Raw genomic sequence first — 23,527 nt, 5'->3', positions numbered from 1 at the left:
CACTTGGACAGGAGGCCCTCAGCCCACACCCCACTGACCCTTGCCTCCAGGCTCACCTGTCCCACCACCCAGTCACCCTCGCTCACCAGCACCCCTTGCTTAGGAGACAGCCAGGCTTGCCCCAGCATGGCTGCCAAGGTGTTATGGCAGCTCCATGATGCCTCTGGCTCCCACCCTGCCAGAACTCAGGATCTCTATGAGGGTTCCCTCCTATCTTTCTGCCCACTTCTGACTTTGTACAGCTCTCAGCTCAGACAACGGCTACCCACATCCTATCACAAAGGTGGTACCTCCAGACTCATGCAGTGTACCTTGCTTGTCCTCTTCATGTGACAGCCTTACCTGTCTGCCCTACCAGGATGATAGCAAGGACTCCCAGAGGTGGAACCCTGTTCCAGACTATGTATCCAAAAGCCTCTCTGGGCTACCCCCCACCCCAATGCATATTCACCTGCACCTCCACAACTCCCCAGAAGCCCTCTGGTCCATTCTGCAGACCTGCAAGTGCATCTCCATCTCGACACGCTCCTTCTGCATTGCCTGGAGGTGCCCCTGGAGACCCGCCATCTGCTGGTGGGCCTGGGCAGCCTCCTTCTGCAAGCGAGAGTGCTCCACCTCCACAGCCTTCTTCTCGCCGTGCACTCTGATGAGCTCCTGCCTCAGTTCCTTCATCTCCGCATCCAGCTGCTTCCTTGTGGCCTTCAGTTCACTGATAAGCTGGTCTTTAGAGTTGGCATCTCGTCGATAAGCCTCCACCATCACCTGCCAGATGAGACATGAGCCACATAACAACGATCAAGTGGGGTCTCCTCCAGGGTCAAACTGGCTTAAATAAAAATACTTGCCATTTACATAGATAATAACTCCTCTGAGCTGAAGGCAGCACCCACTCTCCAAGGTGAGACACTGCTGACCAAGGCACACCACTGCTTTAAGCACTAGACGATGCCCAAGCCCTGACAAATCTAGGTGACCTGAGGCATCCTGTCGGCCTCCTAGGCAGCTTGTCTACCTCAAGGACTCTGGAAAGCTCTCCCTTTGGTTGTGTTGCTTGGCTTCTGACAGATAATCCCTTGTGTGCCCCTCAGAAATAAAATGAAACACCATTCATGGCACTGCTTTGAGGGGTCTTCCTTTCTCAGACCCCATGGGGTGTCTGGTGCTCTGCAAGAAAGTGTGGAGTCAAGAGTCCAGCAGGGAACATAGGCTCTCAGAGTGTATGTCTTGTGCCTTTTGGGTACACTATAATTTGTTTTAATGGTGGACCATGGTGTGAATTTTTCAAAGATATCCAAGACAGCAAACGCAACGTGGTAGTAACAGCGGAGTACACACGGCTCTCTGAGTGACAGTAATGGGGCATCCTGACAGCGCTGCAGTTAATAGGCCCCTGTGAAGGTCAGCCCCCACCTCACTGCTGCGAGCTAGGCTGACCTCACAGAGACTGCAGTGGGGGAGGGAAGTGCACACAGAATTAGCCAAAAGCTGCAAAAGGGCAAGGGGGACCTGGTGCCTGCCTTCTGCCTTGAAGCACAAAGGCCTCAAGGACTGTGGGTGATGCCTGTCTCCCCTGAATAGACCCGAGTCTCACCTTCTGCTGAAGAAACTGCTCTTTCACCTTCTGCGTCTGCTTCCTCAGGGAGGCCATCTCCTGCTGCAAGGTCTCTACCTGAAGGACAGATTTGCAGAGTGGCCTGGGTTCCAGGACCTGTGACCAGCTGCATTTCCTAGGAGCCAGCCTCCTGAAGAGAAGGCCTTGGCTTTGCAACCAAAGGCCGATGATGCGCAAGGGCTGCTCAGAAGGGCTCAAGGGTTCAGCCCCTGTGTCCTCCTTCCTTGCCACTAAGAGCACATAGGTGAAGGGACAGGGAGGGAGCTGAGAAGGGAGCAGGAGGTGAGGGAAGGGGCAGGGAAGGGATGCTGCAGCCTAGGGGTCTGTGGGTCTTTCCTGGAGTGGCCAGAGAGAAAACATCAACAGCTTTGTAACCACAACACAGTCTGCCACAGCTTCTCAGCTCTCATCTGGCAGCACACAAAAAACCCCTCAGACAGTGTGTAAAGGACTAAGCAGGGCCTATTCCAGTTAGCCTCAACTTATAAAACAGGTGGGGTGGGTCTACGGCAGGGTCTGAAGGCCCCCAGGCCCTACATACCCACTACTCATCCACCCCCACTGCCCAGGAGCTTGTGAGGACTACATTCCTAGGAGCTAGACCCACCCTATCAGATCTGCACATGGAGAGTAACAGGATTCAAAATCCAGCACAGTGCTAGTATGGAGCCTAAGGCTTCGGGAATGCCAGGCAAGCACCCCATTGCCAGGCTACACTCTCAGCCACCACAACAAATGCTCCTGAAGCAGCCATGTGACACAGCAGGAAGACTCCCCAGGCTACCAAGTGACAGAAACAGCAGACATCAGCAGACCCGTCTGGGGCTATGGGCTCAGGGATGTGGCTCTGTGTCCACATCATTCCCCGAAAGCCCAGGGGTCACAGGGCCACTCTTCCCTGGCATGGGTGGTTCTGAGTTTCTCCCCAGGAATTCCCCTGCTGCTCAGAAATGCCACCTCCCTACTCATCACATGCCTGTGACCCTAAAGCAGTGAAAGACTGAAAGGAGGCAAAGGGAGCCAGAGTCCTCAAGCCTTGAAATTCTATGTGGACAGAGTTGTCTCAGAGGCCTGAGGATGTGACATTTGAACAAGGCTAGAAGGGATGGCCAGCTGCTGGACACTCGGTGGCTGGAAGGCAGCTCTGTTTCCCAGCTGGACTGCCTCTGATCCCCTTGGTCAGCAATGAGACTTGAGAACAGCTTCCCATTGTGCTGGAGAAACCAGCCTGTACCCTCCAGGTACCTCTGGGAAATCATCACAACTCGAGAGCATCCACGGGCAACTATCAGTAGCAATGCAGGCAGAGTCCTTTTACCAGATGACAATAAAGATCTCTGATGTTCCCTCTAAACTGGTCACCCCTGAGGAAAAGGTACCAGTGAAGCCCTCTCTGTGACCCTTCTGAGCTAATCTAAAGACAGCCACCCAGAGGCTGACCTTACCTCCAGGTCATCCTCCTCCCATCTGCCCCCAGTCCCAGCACTAGTTACCCAAGTTATGTCCTGCTCACCAGATTGTGCTCTCACCCAGCAGCACAGCATGGCAGAGGACCCAGGCCTATGTCAGTCACGCCACTGCCTGTCCCACTCCACACACTACCAGAAACCATGTTTCCTACAGCTTCTCCTTGAGTCCACAACCTCAACAGAACTGATGGTTCTTGGAAGACTACCTTCAACAGCTCCAAAGGAAACTCAGTTGCCCACAACTGGTTTCTCCAGGCTCAGCAGCAAGCCCAAGAGCAGGCAGAGCACAAGCCACTGACATTCCTCCATAGTTCACCCACATTTATGAAAGAATATGACAAAATAAAGGATCCGGTGGTCACCATCAGCTCAAGACGTGACAGCAGTGGATAGGGTTACCTGGCTGGACTTCACAGCCAGCTCTTGTCTCAACTGCTCCAGGCGTCCTGAGGTCTCTTCGGTACCTTCCTCCAAGCGTCTTGCTTCCTGGTCCAGATCCTCCTTGCCACTCCTGGCCGCCTGCAGAGCCACCTCCAAGACAATCTTCTCTTTCTGTAGGAAGTGGATCTCGTCCTCCCTGGAGGCAGCCTCCCCCTGCAGCTCCTCCAGCCGCACCTGCAACTCATCGTAGCGCATGTGCAGGTCATCGAGGGCCTGCCCCCGGGCCTGCAGGGCCTCCTGTGTGACGGTGAGCTGCCCCATCAGCTCCACATGTTCCTGCTGTAGGGCCGCCAGCTGCTGGTCCCGCTGGTGCACAGTCAGTTTCACCTGCAAAGCAGCAAACAGGCCTGATAGGCTCTCTTCACCCTGCCCCAAGAATGTACACCTCTGCCCTGTAAGGACTCAAATAATTCTGGTGATCTCCTTGCAGGGTCCTTTCTATAGAAAATTCTATTGAAGAACATGAACAGAAGTAGAGCCCAAACACGGTGCACAGGCAGCGGCAATGGTCTGGTGATGGTCCTTCACACACACTCAACAGACAACCCAATGTAAACCTGTGCTGTCAGTGCCACCCACAGCCACTATGTGCAGCTGGACGTGCTCACGAGTCTGAGCAAGGCTCTGTAGGCCTGGGGCCCAGGATGGTAGCCACAACTTGCCTGCTCCAGCTGCTGCTCCAGAGAGGCTGCTGTATCCGCCACCTTCTGCAGCTGCTCCCGCTCGCCTTCAAACTCCTCCAGCCTCCTCTGCAGGTCTTCCTCCACCATCGTTTTTGCCTCCCGAATCTGCACAAAGGCTGCTTCCTGATCCAACATGTCGGCCTGGACCCAGGAAACAAATGCTTTTTAGAGAGCAGGAAAACCTGGTCATCAACAGTGGACTGGAAGCCCTACACTACACAGAAAAACCCACTTCCCCATGAAAGGCCCATCAATCACACCTCCATCCTGTCTCAACTGCTCCAGGAGTCCTAAGAGGTTAACACACTGGCCCTTCCCATGAGGCATGAAGCTCCTTTCCCAGTTGGCCCAGACCAACCTGAGAGAAGCAGGCAAACAACCTAGTTTTAAGAACTAGATTCAGAGCTGGACGTGGTGGCACAGCCCTGTGATCCGCAGGCTGAGGCCAGAGGATGGCAAGTTCAAAGCCAGGCTTAGCAACTTAGTGAGGCCCTAAGGAACTTGGCGAGGCCCTAAGGAACTTGGCGAAACCCCATCTCAAAATAAAATATTAAAAAAAGGGCTGGGGATGTGGCTCAGTGATAGAGTTGTTCGCCTAGCATGTGTGAGGCACTGGGTTCGATTCTCAGCACTGCATATAAGTATGTGAAAAACATAAAGTCCATCAACACCTAAGAATAGATACAAAAATAATTTTTAAAAAAGGGAGCTTGGAGATGCAGCTCAGTAGTTAAGTGCTCCTGGGTTTGATCCCTGGCACCAAATAAAAAAAGAAGTGGGATCAAGCTGGCTGTGGTGGCAGCACCTATAGTCCCAGTTACTCAGGAGACTGAGGGAGGAGAATGGTTTGAGCCTAGGACTTCAGGATCAGCCTGAGCAAGTCAGCAAGACCCCATCTCAAAAACAGAAAAAGAAGAAATGGGATCAAGTGCTGGGTGAGCCTCCCAGCCACTGCTCTCGCAAGGACAGGTGGGTGGCACCCTCTCCTCTACAGTGCCTCACAGGATGTTCTCTTGGACAAGACTGCTGCCTGACCCAGCACCACTTAGGAACACAGGGAGACAGTAGGGACTGTACCCCAAGCATGGCATTCCTCACATTCAGCCTGACCAACCAGATCTGGTTCCTGGCACAACTGTTAAGAAAAAAGACATCAATTCACAACTCGAAATGTTTTTGGCTCTTTTACACTGAGCCCTTAATCACTATGGCTGACTCAACAGACTCTCTTCCATCATCCAAGTCGAATGGCTGTGTGGTCCACAGGGAAAAGAGTAGGTGCAGAGTAATGAGAAGATGAGAAGTCAGACGACCCACAGCAGCTGCTTCCTGCGCGACCACAAAGGGTCAGGACAGGCAGCCTGGTGGCATTTTCAGCACAAAATGACCAGATGGCTCACACTGTTCTCTGCTACAGGTTTGCTAACAAGGAAATTGAGTAGGTGTTACTACCTGATTTATACAAAGGAAACTAGACTAACAGAAGTTAAAAACCACCCAGATTCTCACAGGTAGGGAATCTGGTCAAGGCCCCAGCCAGTGTGTTTCCTGTGCCTAGGGAGGACAGTGGAGGGTGGCACGGCTGTACTGGTACAGCATGTGGAAACACCTATCAGCACCTGGCTTTGAAACAGTGTCCCTACAGCGACTCTGGGCCTAGCTCTATTCCCAGGTGACAAGGATCCATGGCTGGGGACTGGAGGAAAAGGGCTCCAAGGTACTGCTGACCTGTGGGCCAGGAGGGGTGGGGTCCCCAAACTTGCACAGCTGTCACTGCAGACTGCTCAAAACAATGTTTCAAAATGCTCTTAAATACTCTCCACATCCAGGTACTGCAGCCATCTACACACACGTGTACATCCTGAAGCCTGCACTGTGGGTACCAACACACACGCATGTACACCTCAAGCCTGCAGTGTGGGTTCAAACATGTACATGTGTGCCTCTCACACTTCCCAGCGTGACCCAAAGCCAGGCAGAAACTGGCAGCCAGTGGCACCCTCACCTCGATGCTCTGCAACTGGACAGCTATGCGCTCCTTCTCCTTCATGGACCTGTGCTGTGCTTCTGTCAGCTGGTGGGACAGGGACACATTCTCCAGCTTCAGGTGCTCCAGCAGACCAGCCTGCGTCATCTGTCCGACCTTCACAGAGAGAACCGAGGCAGCAGATGCTCAGTTTCCAGCACCAAGAGCAGATCCCAAGCCACCTAAGCAAGGCTCTGCCCACCAATGGTCCCTCGCTGCACTCACAATATGCCCAGACAGCTCCCGCATGCCTTGCTTCTGCTCCCCGTGTCCACCACAAGTTATCCCACCTCAAATGTTGGGCTAAACTATGGATCCTGTGGGCCAAATAGGGGAAGCAGGCCACCCAGAGCCAGGTCATCAAACTAAGACTGTGTAGTGTGGTGGACCTACACAGGCCTACCAAGGGCACCTGAACCCCAGTAAGCAGCTCATCTGAACTGACCAAGCCCAGCTGAACCCATACAGGCATCACGGATAGTCATGCTACCTCAGCTGACCATCTCATGCAGCCTGGTGCCAGGACCCTCAGGGGAGAGGAGCAAAGGGAAGCCAGAGCTGAATAAAGGTAAGGGCACAGGGCTGTGGCTGGTCCTCCCCATGCCACAACTATCCCCAGTGGGCCTTCCTAGACCACAAGATGTAAGGTGTGACAGAGCAGTGGGCTGCAGGGCTTGAGAAAAGCTGCTGGAGCAAAGGAGGGAAACATCTGCTGGGGCTGCTTCAAGATAATGGAAGCAAAGAGCCTGACCTGCATCCTCTATCAGAACAGAAGGGGAAGCTCAGAAGCAGTTTGAAACCTAACTCAGAACACTGGACCTGCACCAGAGGCACAAGGCAGACAGGGAGGACTGCCACTTACCTCCACTCCTCTACTTTCATCTTCCAGAGTGCCTCTCAATTATTTATACCTTAATGTGGCTTTAAATAGTCCAGCCTCATACATGCACAGTAGCCTGGACAGTACATTAAATTTTCTAACTAGTTAGACTCTAGAGGCTGAGAATCACAAGTTCAAGGCCAGCCTCAGCAACTTAATGAGACCCTGTCTCAAAATAAAAAATAAAAGGGCTGAGGATTTGGCTCAGTGGTAGAGCACCCCTGGGTTCAATCCCCAGAACCAAAACTATACCAAGAGAAAGGCTGCCACAGGCCACGGGCCAGGCCTCACGCTGAAGCACCGCACCAGTGCTGCCTGGGCCCCGAAGACATGTGGGTCAACACAGACTCCCACGTACAAGAACCAACAGCTAATAGTCTACATCCATTAACAAATGAAGAAGAAAGAGGAGAGTGTCCTCCAAGGCGGTCTGATGACTCTACATCTCTGAGTTCAAGCAGCCAGAAAAAGGTGAGGCTCCAGCAGGGAAGGAGCACGTGCCACATTTAGTGCCTGATGGAGAAGGTGAGGGAGGGGACTCCACAGAGCAGCCAGGGAGGGAGAGTCCAAGACCCCACAGACACAAAGGTGAAGGCCAAGGAGGTGGGAAGAGACTGGCTGGAGATTTCCCAAAGTAGGCACTTTAGAAGCAAATCCAAAGAGCAGCTGGAAGGCACCTGCAGAGGAGAGGGTGTGGGTTCTCCTAGTGGTCAGTAGACTGTAAAATGCACCCATGATTTGGCAGAAGTGTCCTTCCACAAGGAGTCAGAAAGTATGCCTGCCCACCACATGCCTTCTCTCTGAAGGGAGTCCTAGGGCCGTACCTGAATGTGGGCCACCTCGCCCTGCAGCCTGACCCGGGCCTCCTGAGCCAGGGCAAGCTGCTGCTGGTACCACTGCCGAGCATGCTGCAGAGACGCGATTTCTGCCTGGGAGGCCTGCAGCTTGCTGGTCAAGGTCGTGCGCTCTAGCTGTACCTGCTGCAGCTGGCTCTGCAGGGCCACCATCTGCTGTCGGAGGTCGTGCACTGGAAGGGAACAGTCAGTCGTGTTCAGCTGGCTACCTGGTATCCCAGGAGCCTTGCCGCTCCACAGACACTTGACACACAGTCAAGCTCCACAGCGAGTAAGATGTACAGGTGATGCTGCCACCTCAGTGGTTATGTTCGTAAGGTTCCCATGAATATAGCACTGTCATTGTTCTTGGGGACACAAGGCTATGTTCCTCTAAGCCTCATTCACATTTTCATCACCCCACCAACATAAAACTTCATTTACATGTGATTTTATTTAAAGACACCTCTTTAATATCTGTTTACTCATGAACAGCTGACCCAAAGCCAGCTGCTCTATCCACTAGCCAACAGGCTTCAAAAAAATATCTCTAGTTAATGTGTCTCCATGAAGTAGTTTGGCCTCCTCACACTTAAAAACACAGTGTGTGGGGCCAAAACCAACCTGCAAAAAGCACAGAATGCACAACAGATACCAAACAGACCACAGAGGGAACACCTATTCATAGTCTGAGCTGAGGGCAAGTCTCAGGGAAAGCAAGAGAGTGCAATGTCACTCCTAATGCCTCAGCTGGGAGTGCGTGCATCTGGAATCTCAAATATCCTGCCTAGAGGGTCACAAGTTCAAGACTAGCTTCAGCAACTTGGTAAGACCCTGTCTCAAAATAAAAAATAAAAGGGCTGGGGGGTGTTGCTCAGTGGTGAAGCACCCCTGGGTATAAGCTCCAGTACCAAATAAATAAATAAATACATAAATAAAATCTTCCACTCTCATTCTCATATTTAGAGTGGGGGGCTGGAGATGTGGCTCAGCGGTAGCGCGCTCGCCTGGCATGCGTGCGGCCCGGGTTCGATCCTCAGCACCACATACCAACAAAGATGTTGTGTCCGCCGAGAACTAAAAAATAAATATTAAAAATTCAAAAAAAAAAAAAAAAAAAAAAATAGAGTGAATGAGCACAGAAGTGCCCTGAGCCCTGATTTGGGGATTATAAATGCAAGCTTACTTAAAGTCACACTGTAAGTCACAGCATCTGTGAGTGCTGCTGAGAACCAACTGCGTCCATGAAACTGTTGTGGACACCATGGCTATCATCTCAGAACCACCTGTGGAGTCTACCAGCCATACACACTGGGCAAGGGCAACATATGGCTGGTTCTACACCAGCATCTGCTGGTTTGCACGTATGGCCAACTCAACACTAGCAAGGGAAGGTGGAAGGAGGGCGAGGAGGGGAGACAGAAGCCATATCAACTCAAATCCCAATACCAATAAAATAAGTCAGGCTGGGTGCAGTGGTGCACACCTGTAATCCTATTGACTCAGGAGGCTGAGGAAGGAGGACTGCAAGTTGAGGTCAGCCTCAGAAACTTAGTGAGACCCTGTCTTAAAGTAAAAAAAAGGGCTAGGGGTATAGCTCAGTGGTTAAGTGTTCCTGGATTCAATTCCAGTATTAAAAAAAAAAAAAGCCACATATTTTAAAATTAAATTACACTTCAAATTCAAGAAAGCATTAGTCATGGGGCTGGGGCTGTAGCTCAGTGGCAGAGCGCTTGCCTAGCATGCACAAGACACTGGGTTCGATCGTCAGCACCACATAAAAATAAACAAATTAAATAAAGGCATTGTGTCCATCTAAAACTATAAAAGAAAAAAAAAAAGAAAGCATTAGTCATTCTGAAGATATTTTCCTAAACTTCTAAAGAAAGAGGAACAGGATTGTTTAAGAGGGCCCATGAGTCCATGTGCAGTGCTTCAGAGTTCAGAGTGGTGTGGTCCTTAGGCCACAGAAGGATCTGCCTCACTCTGTAACCACAACACACATAGCAGGGAAGCCTGTAGCTCAGGCAGGACCTTCAGCAGGGTTGCTGACCACGACTGAGCCACTCACCCATGCTTAGGTGTCTGCTGCCCCAGAAGTACTGTCCAGTGAGGCCCCAAACCCCAAGAGGTATAAAGCTATCTTGGTATTCAGGAATTTTTGGATTTTAGTTTTCTTTTCTTTTTTTTTTTTTTTTTTTTAGAGAGAGAGAGAGAGAATTTTTTTAATATTTATTTATTTTTTTTAGTTCTCGGCAGACACAACATCTTTGTTGGTATGTGGTGCTGAGGATCGAACCCGGGCCACACGGATTTTAGTTTTCTTAAGGGGCTGAGTATCAATAATGCTGAATAGTTGAAAAATTAACAGCAATCAAAAGAGCACCTTGTGGCTCAGCAGGCCCTCTCTGTGGACAACAATGCACGCGATTCTCCTTCGGGTCAGGAGATGGTGTCCAGCCTCACAGCCCCACCTTGAGACCTCACAACTCTGGAAAAGAGCTGTAGGTGAGCAGCCTGCGGCCTTCTGTGTCCCTAATGCTCTGGTCTTCAGTCTCCCACTCTGCCTCACTCTCTTTCCCATCCTGTTCACACAACATGGTGTGAGCAGACCAGTCTTCTCAGTACCCAAATGGAGGGGACCAAGGGCAGGGGCTATCTGTGTGTGACCACTTAGGGCAGTTCCTTGGCTTTCTCTAGTAAGCCCACAAACTAAAATGCTGAACTTCACAATGGGAGGAGGATGACCAACCAGCATCCAGGCCTAGGCATGTAGAGTGAATGGAAGACAAGCAGGCTGTGCTCCTACCCCACCATACTGGACTTACGAGGCACCAGAGGCAATGAGTGGAATGACTACTCCTAACCGTCAAGGGTTCAAATTCAATTTCTGAGATCTAACTCATCCCCCTGGATGCTCACACAAAAATGAAGAGAATCCCGAGTTTATGCAAAAATCAATACCCCAGGCATCAACTCTAAGCTAACCCATCCCACAGCCACAACCAGGCCACAGTGGCCAGAGGCGGGAGTAGGGTGCCATATGCTCACCTGTGTTGTCCTTGCTGAGCATGTTCCTCTGCATGTCCTCCACCTTGGCCATCAACCTCTGGTACTGCTCCTCTGCTACCTGCAGGTCATGGTTTGAGGATGCCAGGCTGGCATTTTTGGCCTCTAGCATGTTCTGCAGGTCAGTCATGGCTCGCTCCAAGTCCCAGCAAGATTGTTTCAGAGTGTCCACCTCGGAGCTGAGGGAGTCCTGCCTCTGCTGGCTGCTGTGGGTCTGCTCCACCTGTGCCTGCAGCCTTGTGTGCAAGGCCGCCAGCTGGGCCTGCAGCTCAGCCTTCTCCTGAAGTGCCTGAAAAGACCCCCAACCACAACAGCTTCAGAAAAATGACTCACTTCCATCCAGAGTATTATCAAGACTGCTGGAATGACCAGTGAGACGGAAAGGTGAGTTTTACTCTGAAATCCTAGATCCCCAAGCCACCTAGTCACTCCACTATGACTGTTATCCCAAAAGAAGACAATTTTCCAAAAAATCCCAGGAGACAGGAGGGGGAGTGAACAGTCTAAGAGGGCAGCACTCAGATAGAGCTGTGGGAGCACCTATTCCCTGTTAAAGACACTGGAAAGCACATTTGTTCCCAAACCATACATAGTTGCACAGTGAGAACACCAGACAGGAACAGGGATTCCCCAGGCAAAGGCAGTCTGGCTCAGATCCAGGGCAAATGGGCACATATATCTGCAGGGAAAGGCTGCTGCTATGAGGGAGGCCCCCAGGGCCCCAGCCTGGCCACAGGAGCAGCCAGGAGTGACACTGGACAGAGCAGGGAAAGAGGGTTGGCCCCAGCAGCTGCTGAGAACAGCCCCAACAAGATGACAAGTGAGGGCTGAGGGTGGCTCTGTGGCCAACTGTTCACGTAGTATGTCGAGGGCCACAGGTTCTAACACTAGCAGCCCCATGATAAAACAAGCAAGCAAGCTGGGGCACATGCCCCACCCTGCCACCTGCATCTCCTGCTCATCCCCAGATCTATCTAAAGGTATCTGAGGGAGTCTAAAACTCATGCACGAGGGTAAACCACACTGCCAACAGTCCAAAAACACCCAGAGAAACCCTGCTGTGTGAGCTCTATAGGGTGCAGAACAAGGATAGCTGGCATCCTCAGAGGTGCTAGAGTATCACCATACAAACTGAAACAATTTGGCTTTGACATACCAAAGCACAAATGCGCCATCCCAGGAGAAGAAAAAAGTGTGATGAAGCTCCTGACTGCAGAGATGGCATACATGGAGGACACGGACCTGTGCGGGGCTGGATGGCTGCACTCTGAAGCAGTGCATGAAGCACAAGGACATACACCAGAGCCACCTACGAAACCTGAGACCACCTCTCCACGGACAGCTCCACGTGCCTCCACATGGCTGCTGTGACTGAGGACCCTGTCGAACCATGAAGCCCCAGTGGCCAGCTAGGTGAGCTGACTTCTCCATGTGCACCTGGCGTGGTGCCGTCCTGCTGCCCTCCACCCTGCAGCACAGGCCCACTGGAAATGGGCTCTGGACCCCAGAGGTGTTTCCTCTCTCAAGTTGAGTGCCATGGCTGAATTCCACTAAGCTGACTTGCTCTAACTGTGGACAGAAAGACAATCACCTAGCTCTTCTCTACTACACCCCATACACCAAAAACGAAGGCTCAAAGTTAAGGGAGGGAAAAGCACCTTCAGGCAAAGGCTAACCAGATACAGCAAAATTAATGTTGAACAAAGTAGAACCCACTGCAAAAAAAAGGAAGGAAGATGAAAACCTCTCTATTTCAGAAAAAGCCCAACTGCCTGAAGAATTGAACTGTTATGGACTGTGAGGTATCTATATCTAGGAAACATTCTGGGCAAGTCCCAAAGGTGATGCAGGGAGGCAGGGGGAAGGGACTAACACAAATAGCAAGAGGGCTAACACATCAAGGGGACAAATGAGACAAAGGAGCTGTGGCCCACTCCTGAAGACACACCAACCTGACATCACTCACCTGAGTAGCTTCTAGGGATAAAGCCTCCAGCTGTCCTTCAAGTCTCGTTTTCTCTTTAAGAACCTGCAACATTTCATCCTGTGTCTCCGTAAGTGAGCTGTCCATGGACATGCTGGGGAGCAACAGAGAACAGGCCAGTGGTTACTTCTCCTTCACCTTTCCCCACGTTCTCCAAATCCCACACCCCTGCTTCCTTCTCCCACAGTGAGCAGAGCTCAGGCTGTGTGGCCTCCACTGTAGGCCTCTCCAGGGACACCCGTGCAGTCTTAGCCACAGGTCTTCCTGGCTGCAGAGGGTCTCTGATGAGACCCAATTCTACTGCTCATTGAGCAACACACCTGTGTGTGAATGCAATGTCAGGTGAAGACTGGAAGTGGCCTTAGAAAGGAAACACTATGGGGCCTGCCCCAGAGTGCAGTGCCAGGGGCCATGCTGCTGCCCACCTGCTACAGACGCTGTCTCTGCGGCTCCGTGCCTCCCCACTGACTTCCTGCCCCTGGTCTTGGTGCGCAGCTGCTGCCGCCTGGAGCACATCCTTGATTGAGGGGAACTGGCCCAGGGCCTCTGCAGCAATCTCCTGGCCACCGATCACATAGGCAGCTCCCTGGGTGCTTGCCATGCTCCCTGGAACGCCACCAGTCCCACGGACGGAGAGGCTGCTGTGTGAGGAGCTGTCGCTGTCATTTCCATCAGCCTCAGACACACTGTCCCCAGTCAGCGAGGCATTCTCCAGGCGGCTGTCAGCCTCAGGAGACAGACTGACCTCAGAAACAATGGAGGTGCTACTTCTGCTCTGCTTCAGGGAGCCCCCGACAGAATCAGCAGTGGGACCAGGGCCACCAGCATCACCTGAACCTTCAGTCCTATAATCAGCCAGGGACCGAATTTTGCTTAATTTGGAACTTTTTTTCTCCTTAGGATGTGCTAGCAGCCCTAAGCTGCCCACCTTGGGCCCCCGAGGGACACTCGTGCGCAGGAAGGAGTACTCTGTGGTCAGAGCCACAGGACTGGCCCTTGGCAAGTGTTCAGGGTTTAACATGAGCTCAGGATCCAGTGTGCTAAAAAGTCTCATTTTTGTTGCAGGTTGACTAGACTGAAAGGAAACAAAAGTACAAAAATATGTTTAAAATCAGCAAGTAACATCCTAAAACTGTCACCCACAAACCTGCACACACTGGCATCCCCCTGACTGATGACCAGCATCTGCCAAGCACCTGCTGTGCAGGTGTGGCCAGCCTACTAGTCCTCAGGTGTGCACTGCTTCAGGGTGGTGCTCCATGACCAGTCTGAGCAACCAGAGGCCAAAGGCACACGCTCCCGAGCAGGCTCCTCCCCACTGTGCTTCCTTGATAAGATTTCCCTCCAATACTGTGCTTCCTTCTTCCTAATACATATAACATTTTCAAGGTTAAGAAAAAATTAGTCCTAGCTGGGCAGGGTGGCACACACCTATAATCCCAGCAACTCCGGAGGCTGAGGCAGGAGGAGTACAGCCTGGGCAATTAAAAATGGCTGTGTACATTTTTACGACACACACCTTGGGTTCAACCCCCAACACCCTCCCAAACACACACCTAAAGTCCTGTTGAATTACAGCTATCCCCTGGATTCACATCTGACATGTCCTTCAACACAGAAGTCATGTGGAGTTCTCATCTAGATCCTGAACCCTCTGATTCATGTTTATCATTTGTGTTATACATCGTACTTTTCTTTAATTCTCATTATCATTTTTCTTTAATTCTCTTTCATCATTTCTGTTATTTTTCCCACTGGTTTTATAACTGATTATGGCAGAGTAACTGCTGATTTTTATATTTGTATTAACACACAGACAATTTCTAAACCCAAATATGATCAAACAATTGTTTTCAGTTGACTCTCATGTTTTCTAAGAAGTCATCACAGTCACTGACATCTGCAAACACCAGCAGGGCTTCTCCTATGTCAATGTCCCCTTCACTTCTAGTATTACTGTATTGCCAGCTTTCAATTGGCCCTGAGTGAGACATGAAGTGTTCCTGCCATGTTGACCTGACTTCCTCCCACAGAGAAACGTCCAACCCTGTCACTCTGCAGGAAGAGCCTGGGATACTGGGATGCAGCTGGACAAGAACAAGAAGGGCAGGGGTGGGCAATGTACAGATGTGGACAAGGGCCATGGGGCCACAGAACCGACAGCAACAGACAGGCCAGTGAGACAGGGTGCAGGCCCAGCACCAGCCTGACAGGTGTGACGTGCAGGGCAGCAGCCGACGCGTGTGACCGACTGGCTATACCCGAGGCGTCCCAATTCTGTCCTCTTCCTCTATGCCCAGAGACCCCAGATGGATTAGATTCAAATACTGAGAACATATTCTTGGGCTGAGATGTGCCTCAGTGACAGAGCACTTGTCTAGCATGGTTGAGGCATGGGTTTGATCCCCAGTACTGCAAAAAAGTACATTTTAAAAGTATAAGAAGAAAGCATTGGAATATAAAATGTATTTATATTCTCCCAGTAGGGAGAGCTTCTAGAAATATGACACAGACCCGAAAAGAAATAAGAACAGACAGATTTTGACAATGAATATTTAAAATGGCTTTTCAGTCAAATTTATATATATATATATATTGGGCTGGGGTTGGGGCTTAGTGGTAGAGCACTTGCCTAGCATGTGTGAGGCGCTGGGTTCAATTCTCAGCACTACATGTAAATATAATAAAGGTACACTGACAACTAAAAAAAACTTAATAGATAAAAAAAAAAGAACTTCATCATCATGCTTACTCAAAGATAACCTTAAAAAAAGTTGCTAGAAGTCAAAAGACATGGAAGCTAGGGAAAAATCCTTTCAACATACACCAAGAAGTGATCATTTCCTGGCATACACAGCAGCTACACAGTAAAGACACCCATGAAAAGAACGGAAAGCCCATACACAGGATGACAGCGTTAGGAACCACCAGGAGAGAAAAATTCAACATTCAACTTTTGTTTCCAAAGCTGCCAAGGGTAAGAAAACTGACAAATTTTACACACCACAAACCAGAGCGTAAACTAGTTCAGCTTATGTGGAGGGCAATAAATATCAAAACAACAAATACACCAAACCTTTTACCATAATTTTATAGTCAAGGAATTATCAACCGAGCCAGGCACAATGGCTCTCACCTGTAATTCCAGTTGCTTGGGAGGTGGAGGCAGGAGGATCCAGAGTTCAAAGCCAGCCTCAGCAATGGTGAGGTGCTAAGCAACTCAGTGAGACCCTGTCTCTAAATAAAAGACAAAATAGGGCTGGGGATGCGGCTCAGTGGTCGAGTGCCCAAGTTCAATCCCCAGTAGGCCCCCTCCAGAAAAAAGATTTACCAACCAAGATACACCAAGATATAAAACACTACAGTCCAAATCTAGAAACTGATTAAATGCTGGCAGATTTTACATGGAAGGGTCGCTATCAGCTATCTGTGTACATGAGAGCATGCACGCCCGGGTCCTACAGACCTGGCAGCGTGCCCTGGCCACACCACACCTGGCAGGACTCCTGAGGCACTGCTCAGGCTGCACAGTCTACACTCCTGGTCCAGTCCCTTGCTGCTCGCTCACTTGGCGCTCTCAACTCCACCTGACACGACCCTAGGAGTCTTCACGAGAGTCTTCACGAGGACCCATTACTGTGACTTCACACTCTGAACTAACCTCAGTCTCAAAGGGAACCTCTTACTCTATGAACTAGCAGGAAGCACAGCACCATGCTCATGTGGCCTTGATCCGGTGGGGATAGTGGGGCGGCTGACCCAGAGCACCACATTACCCTGACTCCGGCTCCCACACCAGGATGTGGGGACGACTAAATGAGAGGGGCTGAGGCAGGAAGCATGGCCTCTTCCAATCTGCCCTCCTTGAGCAAGTGGGAGATTGGGAGTGTGGACTTGATGTCAGACCTGACATGGTGAGCTAGTCTCAAGGTCCAAGACTAAGGAAGCACTCCCCTGTTACATGATTATATGCAACTTTTTTAGTTGTTATTTGGATACCTAATTTTTTAAGATGAGGACTAGTCCTAAACTTTCACATTTGGAGTGTTACACTACTACTGACACATTCATCAATTAATGCCAGAAGATTTGGGCAGGTCTGGAACTTCCATACAGGCTCGGGGAGGCACACCTCACGAGTTCCGCGTCACTGCTGAGTGACTTCCAGCAAGGTCCTTAACTCAGTCTGTTTCTCCTCCTGAAAGTCACCTCTTCACTGGCTCATGTGCAACAGGGAACTAACACAACACCAGCATGTAGCAGTCACTGACGCTGTCCTGCACTGTGACTGCTCCTGGCAGAGCACCCTAGAGACAGGCCTGGCTATGCAGAGCCCCCATGCCCTGCAGAGCAGAAGCACCTTGATAACAGAACTTTCTTCTAGGAGAAGAAAGTTGATGGAGACTGTTTTTACAAAATCTCACTGAATGAATTTTTAACTTAGTTTACTTTAAATCTTAAATAACTTCATTTTAAAATTTTTAACCCCACAAAAAAGTTGGAAGAAGTAAAAATGGAGCTCTCATAGAACCTTGCCTAGAACCAAGCGACGGGCTTTAGGAGACGGCTTTAGGTGATCCTAGCAGAAGCTCTGTTCCTGGCCTGCAGAAGGCACAACCATGTACAGCAGTAGAGTTCACTGGGATTGTCACTCATGAAGTAAATGGAGACCTAAGCCTGGTGGCTCAGGTCTGAGAGCAAAGGTACAAGCTCAGCTTCTCTGGTTTTCAGATGCAGGAATAAAATGCACTCCTTCCAAAGGCAGCAGGACCAGATGGGCCTGACCTGACCCTGCTGGAGTCTCCCAAGGGGATGCATGCACAGCGGCAGCTACGAGAGCCCCACCCATCTGCATGCCGGAGCCAACACTGACAGCTCACCTCACACAGCATGGGCCAGCTTACTTTCCTTCTTTCTTTTTTGGTACCAGGGACTAAACCCAGGAGTGCTATACACTGAGCCACATCCAAAGATCTTTTTAGTTTTTCATTTTTATACAGTCTCACCAAGTTGCCCAGGCTAGCCTTGAACTTGCAATTCTCCTGCCTCAGTTTCCTGAGTCACTGGGATTAACAGGTGTGCACACCCGACACACACAGAGCTTTTTTTTTTTTTTTTTGTACCAGGGATTTACCCAGGGGCACTTAGCCACTGAGCCACATCCCTAGCCCCTTTTATTTTTTGAGACAGGGTCTTGCTAAGTTGCTTATGGCCTTGCTAAATTGCTGAGGCTGGCCTCAAACTTGCGATCCTCCTGCCTCGGCCTCCAGAGTTGCTGGGATGACAGGCGTGCACTGCCATGCCCAGCTACGTGCAGAGCTTTTCTGAGCTGGCTCAGGAGGAGACTCACCCTTTCCTGCTGGCGCTTTACTCGGTATTGTCTGAGCTGCTCTTCCAGCTGCTTCTGGGCCTGAAGTCGGACCTGCTCCTCCTCCTCCAGTGGCAGTGACGACATCGTGGAGCCTTCAGGGGAAATGTCCATTAAGAGGCACATAAGGGAGCAGGGCTCAGAGAACAAGTTGGCAACCAGAATGTGGCTGTTTTGCATTTAATTGCCAATATTTTAGCTCCTAAAAAATGCATAGCCATCTAATTTCTAGACTGAGAGAAAACTATAAGTTTTGGCCCACTGACCACAGAGAGGGTCCATCCTGTAGGAGACACACCAAAGAGCTGGTCACTGCTGCTCCTCAAGACAGGCGTCTGCCTGGCAAAACCAGAGACAGGAGACAAATGCCTTCTAGTAACATAAAGGGGTGAAATTAAAGCTGGCTCCAGAGCTGGGTGTGCACAGGTTCAAGACCCTCTGCTGGTGTGGGCCAGGACTCTGCTCTGGAGCTGCTAAAGGCGCTCATCCCCTGGGGATGTTGTGGGTGGAACATGACCCAAATGCAGTCACAATGGGGCTATACTCAGGGACAACCAATACAAGGAGCCACCATGGGATCATGACATAGGACACTTTCCCCCATGCACTCACACCTGGGGATACAACTGATCCACAGCTTGTTTCATTTCCTACAGAAACGAGCCATCTTATAGGGCTTTGCAAAATTAAATAAGCCAGCAGGACCCGTGCACTATTCCCTGAAGGACAGAAAGGACTGAGCAGTCTGGTTCCAGGGCACTGCCAGTGCAGACCCAGGAGAATCTACAGCAGAGGTGGGCTGGCCAACTCACTTCCTGACAGACTCCAATCCAGAGGTTGTGCTCAAGGACAGAATGGGAAATAACTTTGTACCCAAAAACAAAATTCAAACTAATAAAACCCAAACATCCTACTTTGAGTAGTTAAAAGGTTGAATGAAAAGTGCAAAGGTATTACAGCTTCAAACCTGGGGCTGCTCTCCCCAGGACTGGGCCTGAGCTTTAGTCTTCTTTAACATCGCAGCCCTGCAGGTGGAATTCCACCAGACGGTCCAGCTGTTGACCAAAGTAGATAAATGCAGTATTTTAACAACTTTTTATACCCTCTTCAGACATGGTTGGATTCTAAGGAAGCAATATTTTTTTTAAAAATCCCTAAAACCGAGGCAGTGCTAAGGTCACCAGAAGCTGACCACTGATGCTAGTGATCTGATCACCGAACAGATCTCCAGTACATTTTGCAAGGCTGTGTGGCCCAGATGGCCAGTTCATCTGAGTGGCACACTTAAGGCTCCTGGCCACCAAGAAGTTGCCATCAATCAGCAAAATGGGACAGCTGTAAATTAAACAACACCAGAGCTAAATGACAAGCTACCCAGACAGAGCTTCAGGTCAGGGTGACGGTGGGAGACTGCCTCACAACAGGGTAGTACAGACTGGGCAGGTGCTGCCATGTGGGCACCTGAGACCAGAGCCCAAAATCTATAGGATCAGGAATGCAGCATTTATATGACATTGCTTGACTTAAATGTTAAAAAACACAACACTTGGGAAGACAAAGGCCAAGGTGTGAAGAGACAACACACAAGAAAGACTGCCCAGGATAGCCAGCAGAGCAAGATGCTCAGACTGTGGCAAGGAAAGCGGATCACTCACCACGCACACCCACATGTGGACAGAGCACACCTGCAGTCCCAGCTACCTGGAAGGCTGACATGGAGGGAATTGCTTGAGCCTAGGAGTTTGAGGCCAGACTGGGCACTGTATAGACTTTGTCTCAAAACAAACATACAAAAAGCAGAAAAACAGTGTCCACATGGTGAAGGCATGTGGGAAAAAGGTGTCGACACAGGTCCCTAGTGCCTGGCATCTGACCAGGTGGGACAGCACCAAACATAGGCATGGCCCACAGAGCAGAGAGTCAAGGCCCCAAAACACGCGTGCCAGGAAGCTGACTGTTGCCATGGACAGGAAGACTGCAGGCAGTAGGGGCCAGGGGCTGACCTGGTTGTGCTGGGGCAAAGAGATTCCAGGTGGTAGGGAACCATGCCATGTAATAAAGCCCAGTGGGAAAACTGCAACACAGGATCAGCACTCACTCCCAATACCACACACAACAGCCAAGCCCTGAGCATGTTTATAGAGGCCCGCAAGAACCTTGTGAAAATATGGCTTGCCTGGGGTGCAAGACAATGAGGGAGCTGAGGACACAATCTCATCATGTAAAATTTGATGTATGTGTACACACAAAATGCAAAGCTAAGGAAAAGGTCTTGAGGTTTCTAGGGCTCAAAGGTTGCCAGTGCAGAACTTGTTCAACTTTGAAATGCCAGAGACCATCAGAAAGTAAATACTGATGGAAATAATGCAAAAAAGCTAGGTGTGGTGGCCACAATCTTGTCCCCAGCTGCTCGGGAGACTGAGGCAGGAGGACGGCAAGTTCCAGGCCAGCTTGGGCAACGTAGTGAGACCCTGTCTCAAAATAAAAAATGAAAAGGGCTGGGTCTGTAGCTCAGTGGTAGAGCATTTGCTTACCATGCCCAAGGCTGAGTTCCATAACCAGTATCAAACACAAACAAACAAACAAACAAAAAAGGCATAAAAGAATACTTTCAAGTATAATTAGAACTATCTCAGGACTGATCCCCCTATCTGCTTGTTAGCCACATGGGTGATAAAGGACACAAGAGTTGGGCTGACTGACAGGGACTCTAGAAACACCACTAATACCAAATAGCAGAGAAGTTCCAATACCCACCAGTATTTTCAGTCTTTAAAATGAAGCTATTCATAAAATACACCACTCCACCCCCCAGTAATAAGATGGCATAGGGCAGGGCACACTGCCCACAAAGGAGCAGTCAGGCACCCGCTCTGGAGGGTGGGGAAGGGCCCGGCAGGAGCGGATGCTTACACAGTTGTGTTTCTTGCATGGGAAGACTGAGTCTGAGAGATTGCAAAGCTTCTTTTCTAACACTGCCCTCAGCACTAGTTCCCTGAGACTTCCTTAGGTTGTCATGGAAACCAGCCACACCTGAAGAGGCATCAGGACCCACTGGGCTTGTCGTGGAGGTGAGAGGCAGCAGAGGGTCTGGGAACTGTGGTGCAGGCCCATTCTGACAGAGGGTCCCTTGGCCAGGCCCATCAAGGCTTCCTCCTTCCTCAGAAGTTTTGCCAGCCTCAATGCTGGTACCTGAAAAGAGAGAACACGTTGGAGCACCATGGTGGTCATTTCAGATAGGCAGCAAGATCAGCTCATTTCAGACAGGCAGCTATGTAGGAGCAGGAGCAACTCCATGTGTTACAACTGAGCCCTGTGAGAAGAGACAGCCCATGCCTCCTTCCTAGGGCAAGCCACACAAAGGGCTTCCATTACAGCCTCCCCTGTAAGTAACCTCACCCTTCACGCCATGGCTACAGAATTTTTTTTTTTTTTTTTTTTATATAATGGCATAATTTGGCATGAACATACTTTATTTTTTTTTTATTTATTTTTTTAAAGAGAGAGTGAGAGAGGAGAGAGAGAGAGAGAGAATTTTTTTTAATATTTATTTTTTAGTTCTCGGCGGACACAACATCTTTGTTGGTATGTGGTGCTGAGGATCGAACCCGGGCCGCACGCATGCCAGGCGAGCGCGCTACCGCTGAGCCACATCTCCAGCCCATGGCTACAGAATTTAAGGCAATTCCTTTCCATTTAAGCAAGAACAATGAGAAATCTCATAAGAATCTATTTTCAAAAATAGGAAAAGAAACAAAAGCTTGAAATAAAGCTAAGAATTATTCTAACTGGCAGTGTCCTTGCTCACATTTTCAAGGGCTGGTTCCAAAGTCAATTCAAAGCACATGTTATCCTCAAAAATGAGAAATCTAAGGCAAAGAGGTAGATAAGCTGATGGGAGCAATTCTGCAAAGAAATGCTCTATGCTTGATGACCACCTGTTGGGTAAAAGCCTACCCTGAGGTTGTCAGCTGAGGAGAAGGAGGAAGGAGGCCCAGAGGCCCCAACCTCTCCTTAACCACTACTGGGCCCCATGAGCTGCACAGTAATGCACCAGGATGCACCCAGGAGATGCCTAGCTCTAGTCAGCCAGTCAGAGCCTGTTACTTGCAGATGTCAGTCTCTGCTGACACAGCACTCACAGCTTTGTCTCTAGAGGACACATGGGGATCTCAGAACAGGAGCAAAGCAGTGACCCGCCAACACCCCACAGAACTGTGTGTTGTACACCCCACACCAGTTCCACTGGGGTCCACATTTCACACTCATGTTACTTGGGTTAATACCACTTTATGATGAGTGAGTCTCTAAACTTTCTGTTTAGATAACAAATTAAGTTTTACACATCACACTGTACTTTTTAAAAAGTCTAAAAGTAAAAGGCCCAATAAATACTAAGACTTTATTACAAGTCTATTAAATGCTAAGACTTTATTAAAAAATAAAATAAAAAAATATTAAGACTTAATTGTTTCCAAACACAAGACAAATTATGGATAAACATTAAGGATGAAGACAAAAATAGACATAACCATTTACTGGTTGCTCATCAAGTGTGGGGATGGATCCCAGGGCTTCACACAGGCTAGACAAGCACTCTACCACCAAGCCACACTCCAGCCCCCTTGGCATGCTGTGCACCCTCTAATGCTCACAAGCCCCTGTGGTATGGGTACCATGAATCTGCATAAGCAGCAGACCTAAGAGCTGTTTCCACATCTGTCCAACTCAGAAGCCACTGTCTCAGTATGAATGCCATTACCTGCCTCACCTGGCACTTAGGGAACAATAATCGAAGGAACCATCTTAGAATACAATTTTTGCTAGTAAGTTACATGTATTTACATGGTAAAAATCTAGAATTTTAAAGGTACATACTTCATCAACAGCCTCTGACTGAAGGAACATGGAAACAAAGTACATAATTCACCTTTTACTTCTCCTGTAGCAGCTAATGTAAAAATGCGATGCAAGAATCCTTAGATTGGGCTGGGGATGTGGCTCAAGCGGTAGCGCGCTTGCCTGGCATGCATGCAGCCCGGGTTCGATCCTCAGCACCACATACAAACAAAAATGATGTGTCTGCCGAAAACTAAAAAATAAATATTAAAAAATTCTCTCTCTCTCTCTCTTAAAAAAAAAAAAAGAATTCTTAGATCTCT

The 23,527-nt window shown here is 49.7% G+C and overlaps 1 protein-coding gene across 8 annotated transcripts in view; it reads right to left on the bottom strand.

Annotated features, from left to right (window-relative positions):
* Positions 1-23,527, bottom strand: part of Golga3 (golgin A3) — a 45,544-nt gene that overhangs the window by 15,799 nt on the left and 6,218 nt on the right. For 4 of the 8 annotated variants that reach the window (XM_026409647.2, XM_026409648.2, XM_026409649.2 and 1 more), the window contains exons 3-13: positions 21,279-21,557; positions 18,348-18,460; positions 13,423-14,072; positions 12,980-13,091; positions 10,996-11,302; positions 7,936-8,138; positions 6,211-6,348; positions 4,185-4,346; positions 3,481-3,849; positions 1,592-1,669; positions 499-762 (exon numbers count right to left, since the gene is read on the bottom strand). In XM_026409647.2, the coding sequence (XP_026265432.2) occupies positions 499-762; positions 1,592-1,669; positions 3,481-3,849; positions 4,185-4,346; positions 6,211-6,348; positions 7,936-8,138; positions 10,996-11,302; positions 12,980-13,091; positions 13,423-14,072; positions 18,348-18,460; positions 21,279-21,557 (2,675 nt within the window). Of the gene's footprint in view, positions 1-498; positions 763-1,591; positions 1,670-3,480; positions 3,850-4,184; positions 4,347-6,210; positions 6,349-7,935; positions 8,139-10,995; positions 11,303-12,979; positions 13,092-13,422; positions 14,073-18,347; positions 18,461-18,631; positions 18,792-19,322; positions 19,407-21,278; positions 21,558-23,527 lie in introns of those variants that run through there. The other 4 variants (XM_026409651.2, XM_026409653.2, XM_026409654.2 and 1 more) reach the window with 4 other exon arrangements.

This window comes from Urocitellus parryii, chromosome 3 (genome assembly GCF_045843805.1).
Source record: "Urocitellus parryii isolate mUroPar1 chromosome 3, mUroPar1.hap1, whole genome shotgun sequence".
NCBI classification, from domain to species: Eukaryota; Metazoa; Chordata; class Mammalia; order Rodentia; family Sciuridae; genus Urocitellus; species Urocitellus parryii.
The sequence above is the reverse complement of the archived record's forward strand: the minus strand, read 5'-3'. Positions and strand labels throughout refer to the sequence as shown.